This window comes from Epinephelus lanceolatus, chromosome 4, assembly GCF_041903045.1.
Source record: "Epinephelus lanceolatus isolate andai-2023 chromosome 4, ASM4190304v1, whole genome shotgun sequence".
Lineage (NCBI taxonomy): Eukaryota > Metazoa > Chordata > Actinopteri > Perciformes > Serranidae > Epinephelus > Epinephelus lanceolatus.
In genome coordinates, this window is record NC_135737.1 from 15,612,523 (window position 1) to 15,629,808 (window position 17,286).

Below are 17,286 nucleotides of genomic sequence, written 5' to 3' on the forward strand. Positions count from 1 at the left end.
ACGGGATCCTCCATGTTAGAGATGGGATCAGTTTTCCCTCCAACAATACTGCCACTGCTTTTTTTTTCCTTCCCCACAATGGTCAAGGATGTTTGTGTGTTATGCACAAAGTAAGATCAATATCCGTCAGTCGTAAAGAACTACAACTTTCTGAAACTTTCTTTTTTTTGGCCTCTCAGGTGCAATATTCAGTGTTACAAGTTGGAAATATTTAATTTAGTCAGATTTGCTTATTCGTTTTTCTACAGACTAAAAATGGTGTTTAGGAGAGGTAAATTATATTTTAACTAACAAAGCAATATATACATTATAATTAGAGTCTGATTCCAAAAGTGGATCACACAGGGTGATTGAATGATAGCACAGAATTAAAGGGAATCTATATTTTTTAGGTGATAGTATTCTAATTAAATCCATGGTTGAAGTATAAAAATCACTACAGACAGGATTCCCCACGTTTTAGAGACACTGCATGATAATTGTGTGATTATGGTAGTGATTATTGTCGCGTACAAAATGGAACATTTTATGTTGTAATGTACCTTTTGAAAATGTGCTCTCTCATGTGAATTAGTAATCAAGCTTTATATTAACTCAGTAAATCACCCTTAAATATTGTTCCTCTCCAGCTCCTGGCCTTTCTGCAGGGCTTGTTTACATTCTACCATGAAGGATATGAGCTGGCTCATGAGTTTGAGCCGTACAAACAGCAGCTCCAGTTCAACCTACAGAACGTAAGTCTCAACACCTCAGGGGTTGTACACAAAGGCATCCAGCCACGTAATCACATTCTGCAGCTTATCATACCCCGATATAACAAGCAGAGCTTTCACAAATGGATAGCTGTGTGATTAAATGAGATTATTTGCTGCACAGAGGATCAATATTTTCAGTGTTGTATCGCAGGCAGTTACCGCGGGCCATTTAATGCTACTGTGTCCAAAAAAAAAAGTGTTGGAATTGGGAGTAAAACTACAGCTGCTGCCATGCCCTCTCCTTCCATCACCGTGACCTCACCACTTGCAGCCTGAGGGCTCAAATTTCTCTCTGACCCAAAATGTCAGCGCCATTGCCCTGACAATTTCCACTCCGTAACCCTCTCTCCATGTCCTCAGATGCAGAGGGCTCTAATAGGAGCAGGAGAAGGTGAGGCTGTCTCAGCATCTCTCTTGTAGGGGATATGAAGCTGCCTCATCCTGACCTTTTTGCTTTCAAAAAAGAGGATTCCTGGGAGTATTAACAATTGAGTCTCTGTCCTAATTTTGGATCACCTCAAGAGCCTTCTTCCAATATAAATTCAGTGTATTTGAATTAGATGCTGCGTCTGTATTTCCAAACGGTTTGCCAATGTCTTCTTTCCCCCAAGGTGTTCTCATGCTTTTGCACAAATGTGAAGCATTTGTCAGATGTTTGACGTTTTTTCCTTTATTTGTTTCAGCCCGTTCCTTGATGTAGGCAAAATAAACGTACTTGAGATGAAAAATTGCAAGGGAAAAAAAAAATGCAGCCTGACAAGACTTTCTCTGTTAATGCAATTATAATCCAATCCTGCATTTTCTGCGCAGACACGAAACAACTTTGTGAGTACTAAGCAGGAAGTGGAGAAGCTGATGAAGAGGATAAGGTCTGCAGATCAGGACTATAAACCTCCAGGCCAGTGGACGATGGAAGGCTTCCTGTACGTCCAGGAGAAACGTGAGTCTTTTCTGGCCGGGCTCCCAGCCAGCCAGGCCCTCACATGCACACACACACACACACACACACACACACACACACACACACACACGCACACATCACCTCACTTAGAAGTGCACGGTTTTACATCCATCACCATAAACATGTCTTGAGTTTTCCCAGGCCTCTGCAACAGAGATCCTCTCACACAGAGTTCATAATTCATCCTGTTTACCGATTCACTTTGATGTGCTCTCAAACAAGGGGGCAGATACCCAAATGGTAGATTTTTATCAGCAGTGATAAACAACATTTGATTTATCACACATTAATTGCGAATTGATTTTCAGAAGTCTTTCCAAAAGCCTGCAATTCTGAGAAAAACATTTTGGCTCAAGAACTATTTTCCTCCTTTTTCTGTCCTAGGTCCCCTGGGATGCACTTGGACACGTCACTACTGCACTTACGAAAAAGGCAGCAAGACCTTCACCATGAGCAACACTGAAAACAAGTCGGCCGGGAAACAGGTAGTTGAGTGTAGTTTTGTTTTGTTTGGTTTTGTTTTAGTTCAGTTTAGTTGCACATACAGATGATAAAAGCTGAGAAAAGACTGAGCAAGTCTAGTCTGTGTGGGTGAAACAAAGAGCTCCCTCGAGGCTTATAAGAATTTCTCACCCCGAGGGAAAATAGGAGAAAAAAGTCAAGATGACAGGACTGTGACTTGGGAACAGAAAACGAAAGACTTGTTAACTCAAGGCGGACAAAAATGGTTCAAAGATAGCAAAATCCACAAATAACTAGAAAGAGGATCTCAAGGAAGGGAAATAACCTTTTTAACAGAGAAAGTTTGGTTGTCTTTGCACTTTCAGAAGAGTGAAAACTTCACGAGACTTCATATAGATAGAATAATCAAGTTCTAATTATTTCACACAACAAACTGCCACCATCCTATTATTTCCTACATTTATTAACATGATCATTACATTACTGTTTTTAGACTTGTAGAATTGAAGATGACGGCTTTACAAGTGCATTCAAACTTTTGTCATTTTTTTCCATTTCAGTTCATTTATTAATGTGTGGTATGCTTATTTTTAGAATGGGCTTGTTCTGAACCAGCCGGAGATGTACAAACTCAAGTCCTGCATTCGAAGAAAAACAGACTCCATCGACAAGCGATTCTGCTTTGATATCGAAGTGGTGGAGAGGTCTGTGACTGTCCGAATTATTTGCATGCTACCAAAAATGTCTTATCACTTACATGGACTGAAAACATACACAAAACATGATTAACACTGTTACCACCACCTCTAGCATATCATTAATTTTCCATAATTAGAAGAGTGAATTTGAAGAAAACAACTAGAAGAAACATTACACCACACCAAATTCAGTATCCAAAAATCAGCATGTACTGATTTGTTTTATTTCATCTTAAAGGGTAACTTGGTATTTTCAAACCTGGACCCTATTTTCCCTTGTTTTCTGTCACTGACTAATGGGAACAACAGTTTTTGAAACTGGTCCAGTACATGAACGAGAGGAGTGCAGCCAGTAGCTGTGAAACAGGTTTCAGTATAACCACTTGGGGCATTTGTGCACTGTTAATTGACTTCCACTAGAAGTTCTTGTTTTTGCCACTGACAGGCTCAGATTGTTATGTGTGTCTGACACTATCCTTGTATCTATCCCTACAAAGATAGACCATTTAGTTGAAGTAATTGCCTTTTGTGTTCAACCAGAAACGGCCCCTAAGTCACCATCACCAAACCCACCAGACTCCATTTAAGAAAACATTAATTCTAGCATGTATAGACCAGCATATTTTCACATCTGATTGGGTGAATTAAGGGTTTATTTTAACCAAATCGGAGTTAGTGATCGTTGGAACAGTGGAAAGACAAACCAAGATGCGTTCTGTGAGTTTTATTTTGTTTCTTAAAAGTGAGTATAAGTGTTTCTTATACTGATAAAATTATTGTTTCGTTAAATGGAGTCTGGTGGGTTTGGCGATAGGCAATTTTGTGGTGGTTTCTGGTGAAAAGAAATGGTCTTACTCTATAAAAAGAGGTCTGTCTCTCTAGGGATCCTCTCCATAATGTTGCCAGACACTTAGAATAATAATCTGAGCCTGTCAGTAGCAAAAATAAGCCTACCTTTAGTGGAAATAAAGTGATTTACAAAAATTGTTGCTCCCATTAGTTAAACATGGGAGAATAGGCTCCAGGTTGACAAGAACCAAAGTTACCTTTTAGTACACTGTACACTATCCTGCCATCTGGTAAAATTGTGTAAATTGTAATAGTTACCATGGCATTGCTTTTGTAATTTTACATTTTGAAGTTTAACTATAGTCTGAACATGTTTTTTTGCCAATAGCTGTTATCAAAGCTGAAGTCAGCCACATGGAAACAGTGATGAATTTATGATTTTTACAACTAACCTATTTGAAGATTTCTAAATGGCATGTGGGATTTTTTTGTTCTCATGCATTTTGTGTTCTATTGAACCCAGCTGATACTGGCAATTAACCTAGATTATCATGGGAGTACTCAGCATTGCAAGTTCAGGTTTGATTAACATCTTGAAAGACTCCCTGTTTACCAGATGTTTTCAGCTCTGTTTGTACCCTGCATGTTCCTTAAATCCCCTCCCTCCCAAGCGCCTGTTTGTTGTATGTCCACAACATCCATATTTTCCTCTATTATTGAACCCATTCCGTCTTTTCTCTGTGTTCATGTCAATGTAGAAATGACATCTATCGTGGAACTCTTTTCAGACCGCTTCAGTTTTTCTGTAAAGTCCGGTATGTGAACTGACCAGTGCTGCCCTCTCAGAGCAGTTGCATGTGCTGCATGTGTGCTGCTAATCGTATCATTCACTCACTCTCAAATCCAAACTCTCTAATGAAATACTGTTGCCTTCTTAGCACTTCACAAAATCGCTTGGCCAATATGGGTTTAAGGACACAGACATAAATGATTTCTACTTGTCCACAATTACTCAAATAATACACTGATTTATGTCATTCTGAGAACCAATTGATCATTTTGCCTCTCCTTAGAAGTTTGAAATCTTTTCACTGGATGAGAACATTCATAACTAATTTATATTTAATATTGCACTGGAGAAAGGGGGTAAGGGATTGGCCGAAGATCAAACACCTTCAAGTTGGCCGCCCGCTGCAGAACAGCGGATGAATTGATCAAGTCAGACGTTAGCAGAGCTTGATACAAGCTCATTATTGTGATGTGCGCTTCAGAACATAGAGCAAGCTCATCACTGTGCGTTATTGTTGCACTGCACCAGCGGGGCCGGCACGGCTCACCCTTGGCGAGTGTTGCTGAGCATGGACAATAACTGCAGTTTATTTGCAAGACAACTCATTTATCATAAACGGCGATGCCCCAAGGTGCTTGTTCCAACCACAAGGACAATGTGGGCCAAGCTCCAGTCAGCTTCAAGCTCATCCATTCATCCTCATTATAATAAACATGCTGTTCCACCTAAAGCCACGCCAGAACCGGGCCAACAATCTCCAAACCTCATTTTTTAAAGGGCTGGTCAAAACAAATTACTAAAGAGGTATTCAGCCATGCAAATGAATTTATTTTTATTTGCCCAGATATGAGACATCCACGCCTCCACCCCGATAAATAGAATTTCATTTGTGGTGCTCAGTGCAATGAAAACATGATAAATGGACTTGCATTTGTGTAGCACCTTTCTAGTCTTCCGAACACTCAAAGAACTTTTACACTATATGCCATACTCAACAATTCACACACACATTCATACACTGGTGGCCAACTATACAAGGTTCCAGCTGCTGCTCAGTTAAACATTCACACACAGATGGCACAGCCTAGGGAGTAATTTGGGGTTGAGCATCTTGCCCAAGGATACTACGACATGTGGACCAGAGGGGCCAGGGATCAAACTGCTGATCTTCTTCTGACGACCAGCTTTACCTCCTGGACCACAGAACTAGAGATTCGAAACTAGACACCATCTTGCAAAATAAATGTGGGCCAGGGCTAGTGAAGTGAAGTGGCAGTGCCAATGGCCCCTTTCTTACTTCGAGCTCCTTGCACCCATCTTCAAATTTGCCCTTCATCTGGTCTCAACTACACACCTGTGAAGTTTTCTGAGTGCATCTTGCACTGTTGCGACGATATGCAGACAGACAGATATATTAACACCTGCTATCATACCTAAAATGGCTTCTGTGGTGGACCACACTTTGCCACGATGACACACACACACACTCACTCACTCACTCACAAGGTGAAAACAATACCAGTCATCGCAGTGTGTCACAGCTGGTAAAAATGTTTTTAATAAGTTCAACAGCAATTTGTCTTTGTAGAAAGAGTGTCCCTGATACTCTGGATAATCCACAGACCTCACTGTCAAGATTTTTTGTCATAGGGACTTCAGCTGAAAGCTCTTTCAAAGAAAACTAATAACACTGGGTCACTGTTTCTGAAAAGATGTACCGCTTTTGAATCGTTTAAATGTTTTCAATGTTGTGAGCATCGCAAATAAAATGCCTTCCATCGTCACTGTATTGGAGGGTGGAGGCATCAATATCACAGATATCTCAAAATAAATCCAAAATGATCCGCATGGCGAGATACCACCAGAGTTAACATTATGAGGTTTTTTTTTTCTTTTCTTTTTCATAATGTGGTCAGTATTACCAGTTAATCGCAACACATGCAACCTGACATGGCTCCATGCTAGTACTAACTATCACTACTGGGTGGGGGTTTTTGTTTTTGTTTGCCGGTATCATCATCACATAATGCAATCATTAGGATAGTACATCATGTAGCAGTGCCATGTATCAGCTGCAGATAATGCTCAGAGCAGTTACACAGTGAGGTGAGACGTGAGATAGGAGAACTGCTAGTGTATGCATGTTGGGTGCTAAAAAAAAAAAGAAACCACTGTAATATTAAGCACATGTAGCATTTAATTGGGAGTGGAATGTGAAGCACCGAGCCGACCGAGGGCACAGTTTGAAGTCCAGCATTTGCACACAAGCTATTTTAGTCACACTAGTCCTTTTATAGTGGTCTCAGCCAGTGTAAACAAGGTCTGTCCAGGGGCCCCGAGGCAATGAGATCAGACTGAGACCAGCTTTTCTCTGAAATCTTTCCAGGCATGGTGTTATGACACTGCAGGCACTGTCAGAGTCCAACAGAAGATTGTGGCTAGAGGCCATGGACGGCAAGGAGCCGGTGAGGAACTCTGCCTGTTTGTCTCTGAAATATTCAGTCTGGGCTGGCTGCTGTTTGGCCAGGATGTTTTTTTAGTTATTTGTCTGACAAGAAAACAATACCCAAAACTGAATTATTTGTCACTCATCCTCTTTTGGTGGGTTCACATCAAGTTCTCATAAGAAACCATGACCTCACCATCGCCTTGTGCTAATAATAGGACAGACCACTTAAGGCAGAGGGTCACTGGGAAAAACTGTGCAGCATCATTCTCATCTTTTAGGGATGTTGTTCAATTTAAACCAGGGTCCCTTAATGTAATAATGATTTTTGTAAACTTTCCCTAGATTTACAACCTGCCGGCCATATTAAGCAAAAAGGAAGAAAGTAAGTGTGTTTTTTTTCATGTTTCCAAACCACCTTCATCACTGAAATTCATACATTTAGCTTTCTAAGACTGGAAACAAAATCCCCAACACGCACATCAAACGCATACATTGTTACCTAGCCATCTCTGTTCATTAACACAATTACTTGACATACACCCACTCAGCTGACATAGCAGAGCCTTCCAGCACAGAGGTTGTATCTTATTAGTCAGATCCCAAGCATAGGGGAGAGCTTGTTATTCCTGCATGATGCGTGGTTAACCTAGACAGTAATTGACGTGTCAACCCTGTTCTCATGTTGTACAGCATTTCTTAATGAGGCGGGCTTTAACTTCGTAAGGAAATGCATTGACCTGGTGGAGAGCAGAGGTGAGGTGTTTAAATCTCTCAGCTTTCATCTGTCAAACACCATGCCTGGCTGTGATTATGAATAACAATGCATTTCATTCATTATAGGAGTCTTAAATAAACAGAAATCTTTGCTCCTTGCTGCAGTTCTTTAATGTCATTTTGCCATGCAGGCATTAACACAATGGGACTATACAGAATTGGAGGGGTCAACTCCAAAGTGCAGAAGCTGATGACCACAGTCTTTTGTAAGTAGCTTTGAAATCAGAAAAAGTAACATATTTTCCCACCCACAGCTCAGTAGAATAGAAATGCGGTCTGTGTTTAAACATACTTGAGCCAAAACTAGTATTTCCAGTGTTTATCAAGCTTTGAATTATATTTTCTGTCTGTTTAGAATAAATCTTTGTGCTGTATACACAGCATTAAATGACATTCTCACATGCCGTGCAGCAAAACTAACAAATAGATAATTATGTCATTTCCAAATGCCTGATTGACCATTTACTCTTAGCTCTACTTTCTGAAAAGCTCATTTTTGACAACAATCTCAAGTTGAATCCTGAGCTTCAGCAAACACACTGTGACTCCTCAGAGTGAGGAAAGAGGTCCTCCTTGTGGTGTGACAGTGTAACAGCCATCTGGCCTCACGTTACTCTGTCATTACATTATTAGATGACCCATGGTAATCTTGTTTGCATACATATAAATAGGAAGTGTCTCCATGATTTATTAAATTCTCTCTCAGGCTTGATCTCCATATCTGTGAGACACCACGCTTTATTTCCCATTCTCTTCTTGAGTCTCTCAGCACAAGACGCAGTCAGTATTTTTTAAAGCCCATTTAAGCAGCCTGTCAGGTCGTATTGGTTTCCTCACACAGTTCACAGCTCGCTCGTCGTGGTGCTATAAAAACATAAAATGTGTTTCCAATAGCATCCAAGGCACCTGTGGATATGGACCTGGATCCAGAGACGTGGGACAACAAAACCATCACCAGCGGGCTGAAGAATTACCTCAGGTCAGCTCGCCCCGCAAGATGCATGTCCTTAGCTTTCAGGAATCACCATTACCTCCATAATGCCTCTTTGAAACCTCTCTGGTGTTAGTCATGCATCGAGCGCTGCCAGTGACTCACAAAGGAGGGTGGCTGCATTCAAAAGACCCCTGTCACTCAGAAATAAATGACAACTGTTCTCTGTATTCACCAGGTGTCTCTCTGAGCCTCTAATGACCTTCAAGCTCCACAAAGATTTTATCATGGCTGTCAGTAAGTTCTGAAATCTACCTACAATGGCTGTAGATAGTTAGTTATGATACAATATGTATTTTACAATGCATTATTTTAATGTTTTACATGAAAGAGAGACTCTAAAAGGTACGCTATGCAGGATTGAGACTGGAAACCAACCCCAGATTCACACTCTTTTGGCGTTTCACCTCACTTTAATTGGGTTTATTCTGCACTGTGTCTCCTGTGTGTCTGCTGATTATGGTCTAGCACCTGCTAACTACCTTTTTATAAACCTCAACCTCACCTGAGTGCTGTGGGGGTGCACACCCATAAACCTTCCAAACACAGAAAATAAGAAGAAATTAAGAAAACACAGCCAGAGGGTAAAGTCTCTTCAGAAAAATACACCATCACACACTTCTAGTGAGTCATAAGTGATGATTGAGATGGACCACTTTGCATGAGTCTAGATGTTTTTTTAGGAAAATCCTGCACAGTATATCTTTAAGTGAGCAGATCATGGTCAAATTCAAGACCAGTAATTAAGCATGCACATCTGTTAAGGATGGGTAAATTGTATTTGTGCCAAAAGACGGCACATTAGACTCTGAATTTTCTATAATTTAGGATTTGTTTTGATGCGACTGAATTTGTCTCACATATTGTGAAATTCCTTCCAACTTTTTAGAAGGGAATTAAATTTCAAATGAACTGCACTTCAGATGTATTCATTTCAAATGAGACAGCTTTGTGGGTGCTACGTTCAGGCCCTGACAGGCCCATAATTAAATAGTTTCCATCTCTGAAAATGGCTACATACCATGTGCATCACATAGCTCTCGTTTGATGTCAGATTGACCAGTTAAATTGGTTTAGTCTTGACTCATTTGCTTTTTTCCACACCTCTGGATATAGAGTCATGTTGAATATGAATATTAAGGACTGAATGAATCCAAACTGGCATGTTTGGAAGTTAATATATAACTTTTGTTCATATTGGCTGGACATTACTACATCAATATAGTAATTGCAATAGAATATTCTGTTACTCTGATCACAGGCACTGTAATACTTATTGGACTGATCTAAAATATTACCATTCTAAAAGTCAATAACTGGCAGCTTTGAGTGTGTGCCAGTATATGAAGCTCTTGATCAATTTATATCCATTTGTCTTTCCTCAGAGTCAGATGACCAGAACTACAGAGTGTGTGCTGTTCATGCTTTGGTTCATAAGCTGCCCGAGAGGAACAAGGAAATGCTGGAGCTACTAATAAAACACCTTGTCACGTACGTATTCCTGTAATGAATCAGTTACACTGCAGCCTTGAAAAAAAAAGGACAGCCCTATGAGCGAAGATAAAAATTGCTGAAACTGATTAAATTGTCTTCACAGTTCGGGGACACCGTAATGGATTTGTAGGTGTCTCTAAAACTGTCAGTAGCTGGTGAAGAACAAAACTGTCACGACATGGTTAAGAGTTTTCATTATGAGCAGAAAAAGTGCATCTTATATTTGTGTGACAACCATGTCCTCTACCTGCAGGGTTTCCATGCAAAGCCAGCTCAACCTGATGACAGTGTCCAACCTGGGTGTCATCTTTGGGCCCACCCTGATGCGGTCACAAGAGGAAACTGTGGCCGCCATGATGAACATCAAGTTCCAGAACATTGTGGTGGAGATACTTATCGAGAACTTCAAGAAGGTGAGAATGTGAACGCCTCTGGGTGTATTGTAACTTGCAGCAAGTTCAATGCTACCAGAGATACAGAGAGACAGCTACATCGATATGAAATATTTTGCTCATCTCTGATAGTTGTAAAATTTCTTGAGTGTTGCAGTAAACGTGCTAATTTCATCATTTCATCATTTCATCCAACCTTATACAAGGTAGTAAGAGCCATAAAATACTGGTAACAAACTTCAAAAACGATTTAAATACCAGTCTGTATTAGTAAGGAATACACAGACTGTGTAGTTGTGTTGACTAATCAGTGCCCCTTTTGGGACCTTCCAGATCTTCCACCAGCCCCCGGACCCCAATGTGCCCCTGCTCCAACCCCAGAGCCGGCCTGGCTCTCGCAGGAGCAGGGCCATCTGTCTGACCACGGGGCCCAGGAAGCCCCGCAGCCTCTACACTCCGACACTGTGCCTGGCAGACGCAGAAAGTGAGTACCAAAGCAGTGATTACGGCCACAGGTCATCACACCACCATTTCCCTGTTGGTGGCCTTTAATATCTCCGAGACATGTGCACACACTGTCTCACCAAATTTCATAATGACTCACCTCATATTAGCTGGTTTTTCAAATAATTTTCTATTGAAAGCCAGTAAACCTTTCAGAGGAATTTTATGCCCTCAGACAAAGGTTTTTTTCTCTGAGCCATAAAGTCACTACAATATGGAAGCATATCTCTGTCAGTGTGATAAAAAAAGATCCTGTAAGTCATTACAATGAAAACTTTCTCAAAATAATGACTTAATATCTCAAAATATTAAAAACCAAAATTAAGTCATTATTTTGAGATATTCAGTCATTATTTTGAGATATTGGGTCTTTATTTTAGTATGCTATATTATTATTTTGAAATACTATGTCATTATTTTGAGAAGGTTTTCCATTAATGTAAGATACCAAGTCAACCAGTGCCCCAAGGGTTAAGATATTAAGTTATTATTTTGGAAAAAAAGAAATAAATTTTTTTTTTGAATATTGGGTCATTATTTTGGAACGTCAAGTTATTATTTTGAGATGCTAAGTCATTATTCTGACATATTAAGTCATTGTCTTTGAGATATGAAGTCATTATTATGAGATACTAAGTCATTATTTTGAAAAAAACTTAATTATTCTGAAATATTAAGTCATTATTTTGAGATATGAAGTAATTTTTGTGAGATATTAAATCATTGGAATAAGATTATTTTGAGAAAACTTTATTTTTTTTTAGATACTTAGCCATTATTTTTGAAATATTAAGTCATTATTTTGAGAAAACTTCATTATGAGATATTACGTCATTATTTTTAGATACTAAGTCATTATTTTGAGAAAACTTCATCATTATGAGATATTAAGTCATTATTTTGAGATATTAAGTCATTATTGTGAGATACTAAGTCATTGTTTTGAGAAACTAAGTCATTATTTTAGATATTAAGTCAGTATTTTGAGATATTAACTCATTATTTTAGATATTAAGTCACTATTTTGAGATATTAAGTCATTATTTTGAGATATTAAGTCATTATTTTTGAGATACTAAGTCATTATTTTTCAGATACTAAGCCATTATTTTGAGATACTAAGTCATTATTTTAAAATATTAAGTAATTATTTTAGAATATTATGTCAATATTGTGAGATATTATATAATGACTTAATATCTCTATCTCTAGAATAATTAGAAGTGATAAAGTCTGTCATTATTTTGAGATACTAACTCATTAGTCTGAGCAAGTTTCTTGTTATAATGACTTAAATTATTTTCTTTATTCATCCCATTGGTGTAAACAGGCTTCCTTTCTGCAGTCACTTCCTCACTCAGCAGGTTTTAATGAGGGCTTTGTGTGCCTCTTCTCTGGTCCCTGCATAGGTGACACTTTTAGCAGCAGTCCAAGCAGTACCCCCATGGGCAGCATGGAGTCTTTGTCCTCCCACTCGTCTGAGCAGAACAGCTCCTCCAAAACAGCTTCCTCTGCTCCGGTCAAGGACAAGTCGCTGCTGGACCTCCGCCGAACGCCATCGCAGCTCTCGAATGGCCCCAGGAGTGCTGTGTGTGTCAGCAGCCCAGAGTCCAGCTCCAGGGAGGACGCAGGGCGTACAGATGGAGAGTCGGAGGACGCTCTCAGCCTGTCCACAGTCAGCACGGCACCCAGGCTGTCCCCTGCCCCCAAAAAGGCCCCTCACTGCCGCATCGACCTCAGACCAGCACTGCTGAACCGCTCAGCTGCCCCATCTCTGAAATCACTGCATATATCTGAAGGTAGGATAATCACAGAGTAATGCCGCTTTAAGCTTGCCTGGCATTACTTCATTGATTTTGTTTCCCTTGCAGTAATGAAGTGGAAAGAATCCTCATGAAAGTGTCATTTCCAGGACAGAATTCATAAACTAGATAGTTATATTGTCACAAGTTATTCCTCCAGGATTTAATACTTTCAAAGACTGACACCTCCTCGACTTCAGCATAATTTTAACAGCAGTGTGAAAATATTATTTACATGACTCATTTCAGTTACGTGCTGTGCTGTGTGAGCTGCTTTAATATCAAACTTTAATGTCTTTATTTCATTCACAAGGAGGCAGGATTTATTATTTGCATGTCTTCCTCTAGGCCACAGAAGCTGCTCTGGATCTGTCCAAAGTCTGTCAACACTGGAGCCCAAAAAGAGTTTAAAGCCGACCGAGCACCCAGACCTTCCACCAAAACATGTGGCCCGCTGCAGGATGGACACCTCAGTCAGCAACGGCTACCAAAGACCTGGCTCAGTGTAAAAATCTTATCATTTTGCTCATCTAATACTAATGACAAGGATGCCAACTACAGTGTAATGCCACCTTTGAAATCTTATCTTGGGAACATTGTAGTCATTATTACTCACCTAAAACCCAGTGCTGAGTAGGAATAGGAACTGAGAACCAGTTCCAAATTGTCCGATGCTATAATTAATCCACAAACCAGAGCAGAAATTTTCCGGTAATGACCACCGCTACTTGCTGTTGGCTGTATCATTTCCTGTAGCCTAAATGTAGCCTAAATATCACAATATAAAATGTGTTTTCTGCCTAAAAAGTACAAACATAGGAAGACAACAAGTACTGACACATCTTTCACCCATGAACCACCCGCCCAAAATCCACAATATTTTCTAACAAGCTTACTCAAATTGTTTTTTCTTCTCTTTTCATTTTTATTTACTTTAATTTTGTAAAATAGTGTTCTTTTGCTTCCTCGTTCAGCTGAAAGAAACTATTAGCTTCTGTCATGGGGAAATACTGCACTTGCTCTTTGACAGGTCCATTCATGTTTTTTGTCTCTGTTGAGGAAGCATGTCCTAAAGTATAACTACTACTAACCAGAATACAATGTGCCATGACATTGTTGCCTATCTTCTATAAGCCTCTGGGGACAAGGCCAATATTTCCAGAGATCTAGTGTAGCAAGCGGATATCTGGGACAAGGCTTTGTCATGGGAATCATATGCCTCCGAGCTGATCAATTTTTTTTTTTTTTATCAATGTCAGCATGTTTTTTCTAACAGTTGCACACCGCAGGTCATTGACATCGAACTCATGCATTTACGCTTATGGAAACTTGCAACAAGAAGGATTCATGACATAGACGAAGAAATGGTCCAAAGCGTGGCTCCATTTCACATAGAAAGTTGGCAACAGTGCTGCTGTAATGGCTCTAAAATGATCATTTAGAATAAGGGTGGAAACACCAGAAACATGCTGAAACATCTTAGCAGACAATATGAGCTTTAATTAGTGGAAGCCATATATTTGATGTTCTACATGTGACTGCCACGGCTTCCCAATCGAGCAGCACGTCCATCTGTTACTCAGATAAATACCCTATGTTATAGTAACATTAGCATCATGCAGGCAGGTTGAGTAGATTTTTTGTTTAAGAAAACTGAAATGAAAACGAATGCTGCACAAATATTCTCTTATTTCATCTAATCTGTGTGTTCTCAGAGGTAATTCATCAGTTGCATTGATGCCTTAACCTGTGTAGGCCCACTTTTTTCCCACACAGACAACTGATCAGGAATTTAAAAGGAAATAGATAAAGAATTGGTACCAATAAAATCTTACTAATTCCCATCCCTAGTGCTGAGTCTATTATCCAATTGGCAGAATATCATATCTTACTATATAATGACGAAAACTCTGTCTGTCTGTGGGTGGGTGTGTCTGTGTGTCTGTTCCATGTTTTTCTCCTGACTGACTTGGTCAATCCATATGAGATTTGGCACAGAGGTAGAGGGTCATGGGAGGATGCAAATGAAGCAATATTGCATCAATTAGCCAAAGGGGGGCGCTACAGCAGCCAATTGAAATTGCAAACTTTGAATGGGCATATCTCATGCCCCATTTGTTGTAGATATGAAACTTTGCACAGAGATGCCTCTCCTCACGAGGAACAAATTTGCCTCAAGAACCCATAACTTCCGGATATATAGATTTTCCACCATTTTGAATTTTTGGAAAAACACTTAAAATCGATCTCTTCCTAGGAAGTTTGACCGATCTGCATGAAACTCGGTGAACATAATTTAGGGACCAATATCTAAAGTTCCCTCTTGGCAAAAGTTGGAAAACTTACTAAAACTGAGCTTCTATAAGGCAATGACTTTAACTATCTGCCTTTCAACATGCTACCTTAACTACTAATATACAGTTTTAGCCCACTAACTATCCCACTATTGGCAATGGTACTACTGTACTTTCAATAAAGCAATCATACTATCAAATTCACAAAAACTCTGTCTGAATACATTGCTCTTCTCAATGGGTTCAGTTGACTATTTAATCTGCAATTTTCTATGACCTGTATCCCAAACACACACCATGTGAAACTGTACGTGGGCAACCGTGCACTCAATGGGTATGGAATAGTTAACAACAAAGGGCAAAAGGTAAAGCAGTAGCGCCAAACATTCAGTGGTCCTTAGTTCTCAAATGTGAGGATTTGCTGCTTTTCTTTGTTTAATATCACTGTAAATCTCTTGTCTTTGGGTTATGGAATGTTGGTCTGAGAGAACAAGAGATTTAAAGCCATTGACTTGGCTCTAGGAAAATGTAAAAGTCATTTTCCATTATTTACTGACATTTTACAGCCAAAATGATTCACTGACTGTACAAAAACAAAACCAGCCACATCACTTAATAATGAAATTAACTGTTGATTGCTGTCCTCTGATAGTTTGTGGATAAACACAGTATAAGGGCAGTGTGTACAGGTGCGGTTTCATGTGCCCTCATAAAAAAGCTGCACGTCAGTGAGGCTTGAGGACAGCAGTTCACAGCAACATTTCTTTCTGTCTTCCTCCCTCTCTCTGTCTATCCCCTCTGAGTCGTCAGCCTCCTCCTTCGTCTGTTTATGAGCATTGAGCATTGAGAGGTCTCTGAGATCAGATGAGTATGTGTTAGGCGATTTATGTCTTTTCCTCTCTGGTGGGAGAGCTGGCTTTAATTACGTGCTGCCTGCTCTGGGGTTGATGTGACCCAGCAGCAGTCTGCACTCCCGGGACAAATAGATTGTTTGACTTGTCATGTCTGAGAAGCCAGTCTCACAGTCTCTCAAGTAGTTTCCTTGTATAGCACCCACCCAGCTCGCCCTAGGCTCTGCTGTCCTCTTGACTCTGACGTTGTTGCGCACAGGGTCAAGTGCAGCCTCGTTATGTAGTTTAACTCAATTCAGCACCGTGCTGGAGCTGAGTCCGCCCAGAGGAAGGAAACCTCGTGTCGTTATGCCTTTCACCTCCTTCTAAACAATGAGGCTGGCAGGGCAGGAGAAAGTGGGCAGACTTGTTTTGGAGAAGGTTTAAGTTTCTCTCTCAGGCAACATTCCTGATTTTATAGACAATGATATATTAAAAAAGATAACACAAGTGTTTTCTTTACTCTGATCATCTGATGACATGGCATATTTTTCTTAGGATGACACGACCAAACACTTTGTTTTCTGTTTATTTTATCCTTGATACAATCAAGTGGACTGAACTCTATTGTTTTTCATACTGTTTCAGGGTCGCTGCCAGAGCCTTGCTTTTTGAGAACGCCTCTTCCCCGCAGTCTGTTCCTGTCGGAAGGTGCTGTAAAAACATGACACCATCTTCAACAGTTTAACCTAATTATCCTCACCCTCATCTCTTCAGATCTGACTTTGCCTGTCTGTGCCACTTTTACAGAGACGCCGAGGCCATGTATTCCTGTGAAGCAGAGCACAGCAATGAGCTCAGCTTCCCCCAGGGGGCGCACTTCTCAAACGGTAAGCGGTGCAAGCATGAGACACTCATTATATGCCTCAGCTGATGGTTACTTTGCTGCAGACGTGCTCACAACAGCACACATGCCTCCTTTGCGTAGGCTGACTGGCCATTTGGATAGTGTACACAGACAGTCTGTTGTGCACTGGCAGCACACAGCAAGGACTTGGCTAATTCCCAGTGTTATGTGGAGGGATAAAATAATTCTGCTCTTAGCGTGACACCCCCATATGCATTGCTAAAGTATAAACAGCCTCGGGATTTTTTATTGCCTCTTGCCTTTTCCATGAGGAGATGACTTGGCCCACAACCAGTGCAGGCAGGTCACTGTAACCTAGTGATGGAAAGCACCAGTGCCTGTTCCCTGTTAACACAGGCAGCGGAGCCAGCAGCCAAACGCAAAAACGTCAACA

General features: G+C 40.3%; 1 protein-coding gene across 4 annotated transcripts in view; it reads left to right on the top strand.

Annotated features, from left to right (window-relative positions):
• arhgap42b (Rho GTPase activating protein 42b) overlaps positions 1-17,286 on the top strand; it is an 87,189-nt gene that overhangs the window by 64,791 nt on the left and 5,112 nt on the right. The window contains exons 7-24 of one of the 4 annotated variants that reach the window (XM_033630520.2): positions 630-734; positions 1,566-1,695; positions 2,101-2,201; positions 2,773-2,882; positions 4,424-4,480; positions 6,842-6,920; positions 7,247-7,286; positions 7,595-7,657; positions 7,810-7,884; positions 8,573-8,657; positions 8,848-8,906; positions 10,055-10,160; positions 10,417-10,576; positions 10,889-11,039; positions 12,457-12,858; positions 13,210-13,366; positions 16,634-16,696; positions 16,796-16,875. In XM_033630520.2, the coding sequence (XP_033486411.1) occupies positions 630-734; positions 1,566-1,695; positions 2,101-2,201; positions 2,773-2,882; positions 4,424-4,480; positions 6,842-6,920; positions 7,247-7,286; positions 7,595-7,657; positions 7,810-7,884; positions 8,573-8,657; positions 8,848-8,906; positions 10,055-10,160; positions 10,417-10,576; positions 10,889-11,039; positions 12,457-12,858; positions 13,210-13,366; positions 16,634-16,696; positions 16,796-16,875 (2,023 nt within the window). The remainder of the gene's footprint in view (positions 1-629; positions 735-1,565; positions 1,696-2,100; positions 2,202-2,772; positions 2,883-4,423; positions 4,481-6,841; positions 6,921-7,246; positions 7,287-7,594; positions 7,658-7,809; positions 7,885-8,572; positions 8,658-8,847; positions 8,907-10,054; positions 10,161-10,416; positions 10,577-10,888; positions 11,040-12,456; positions 12,859-13,209; positions 13,367-16,633; positions 16,697-16,795; positions 16,876-17,286) is intronic. The other 3 variants (XM_033630521.2, XM_033630522.2, XM_033630523.2) reach the window with 3 other exon arrangements.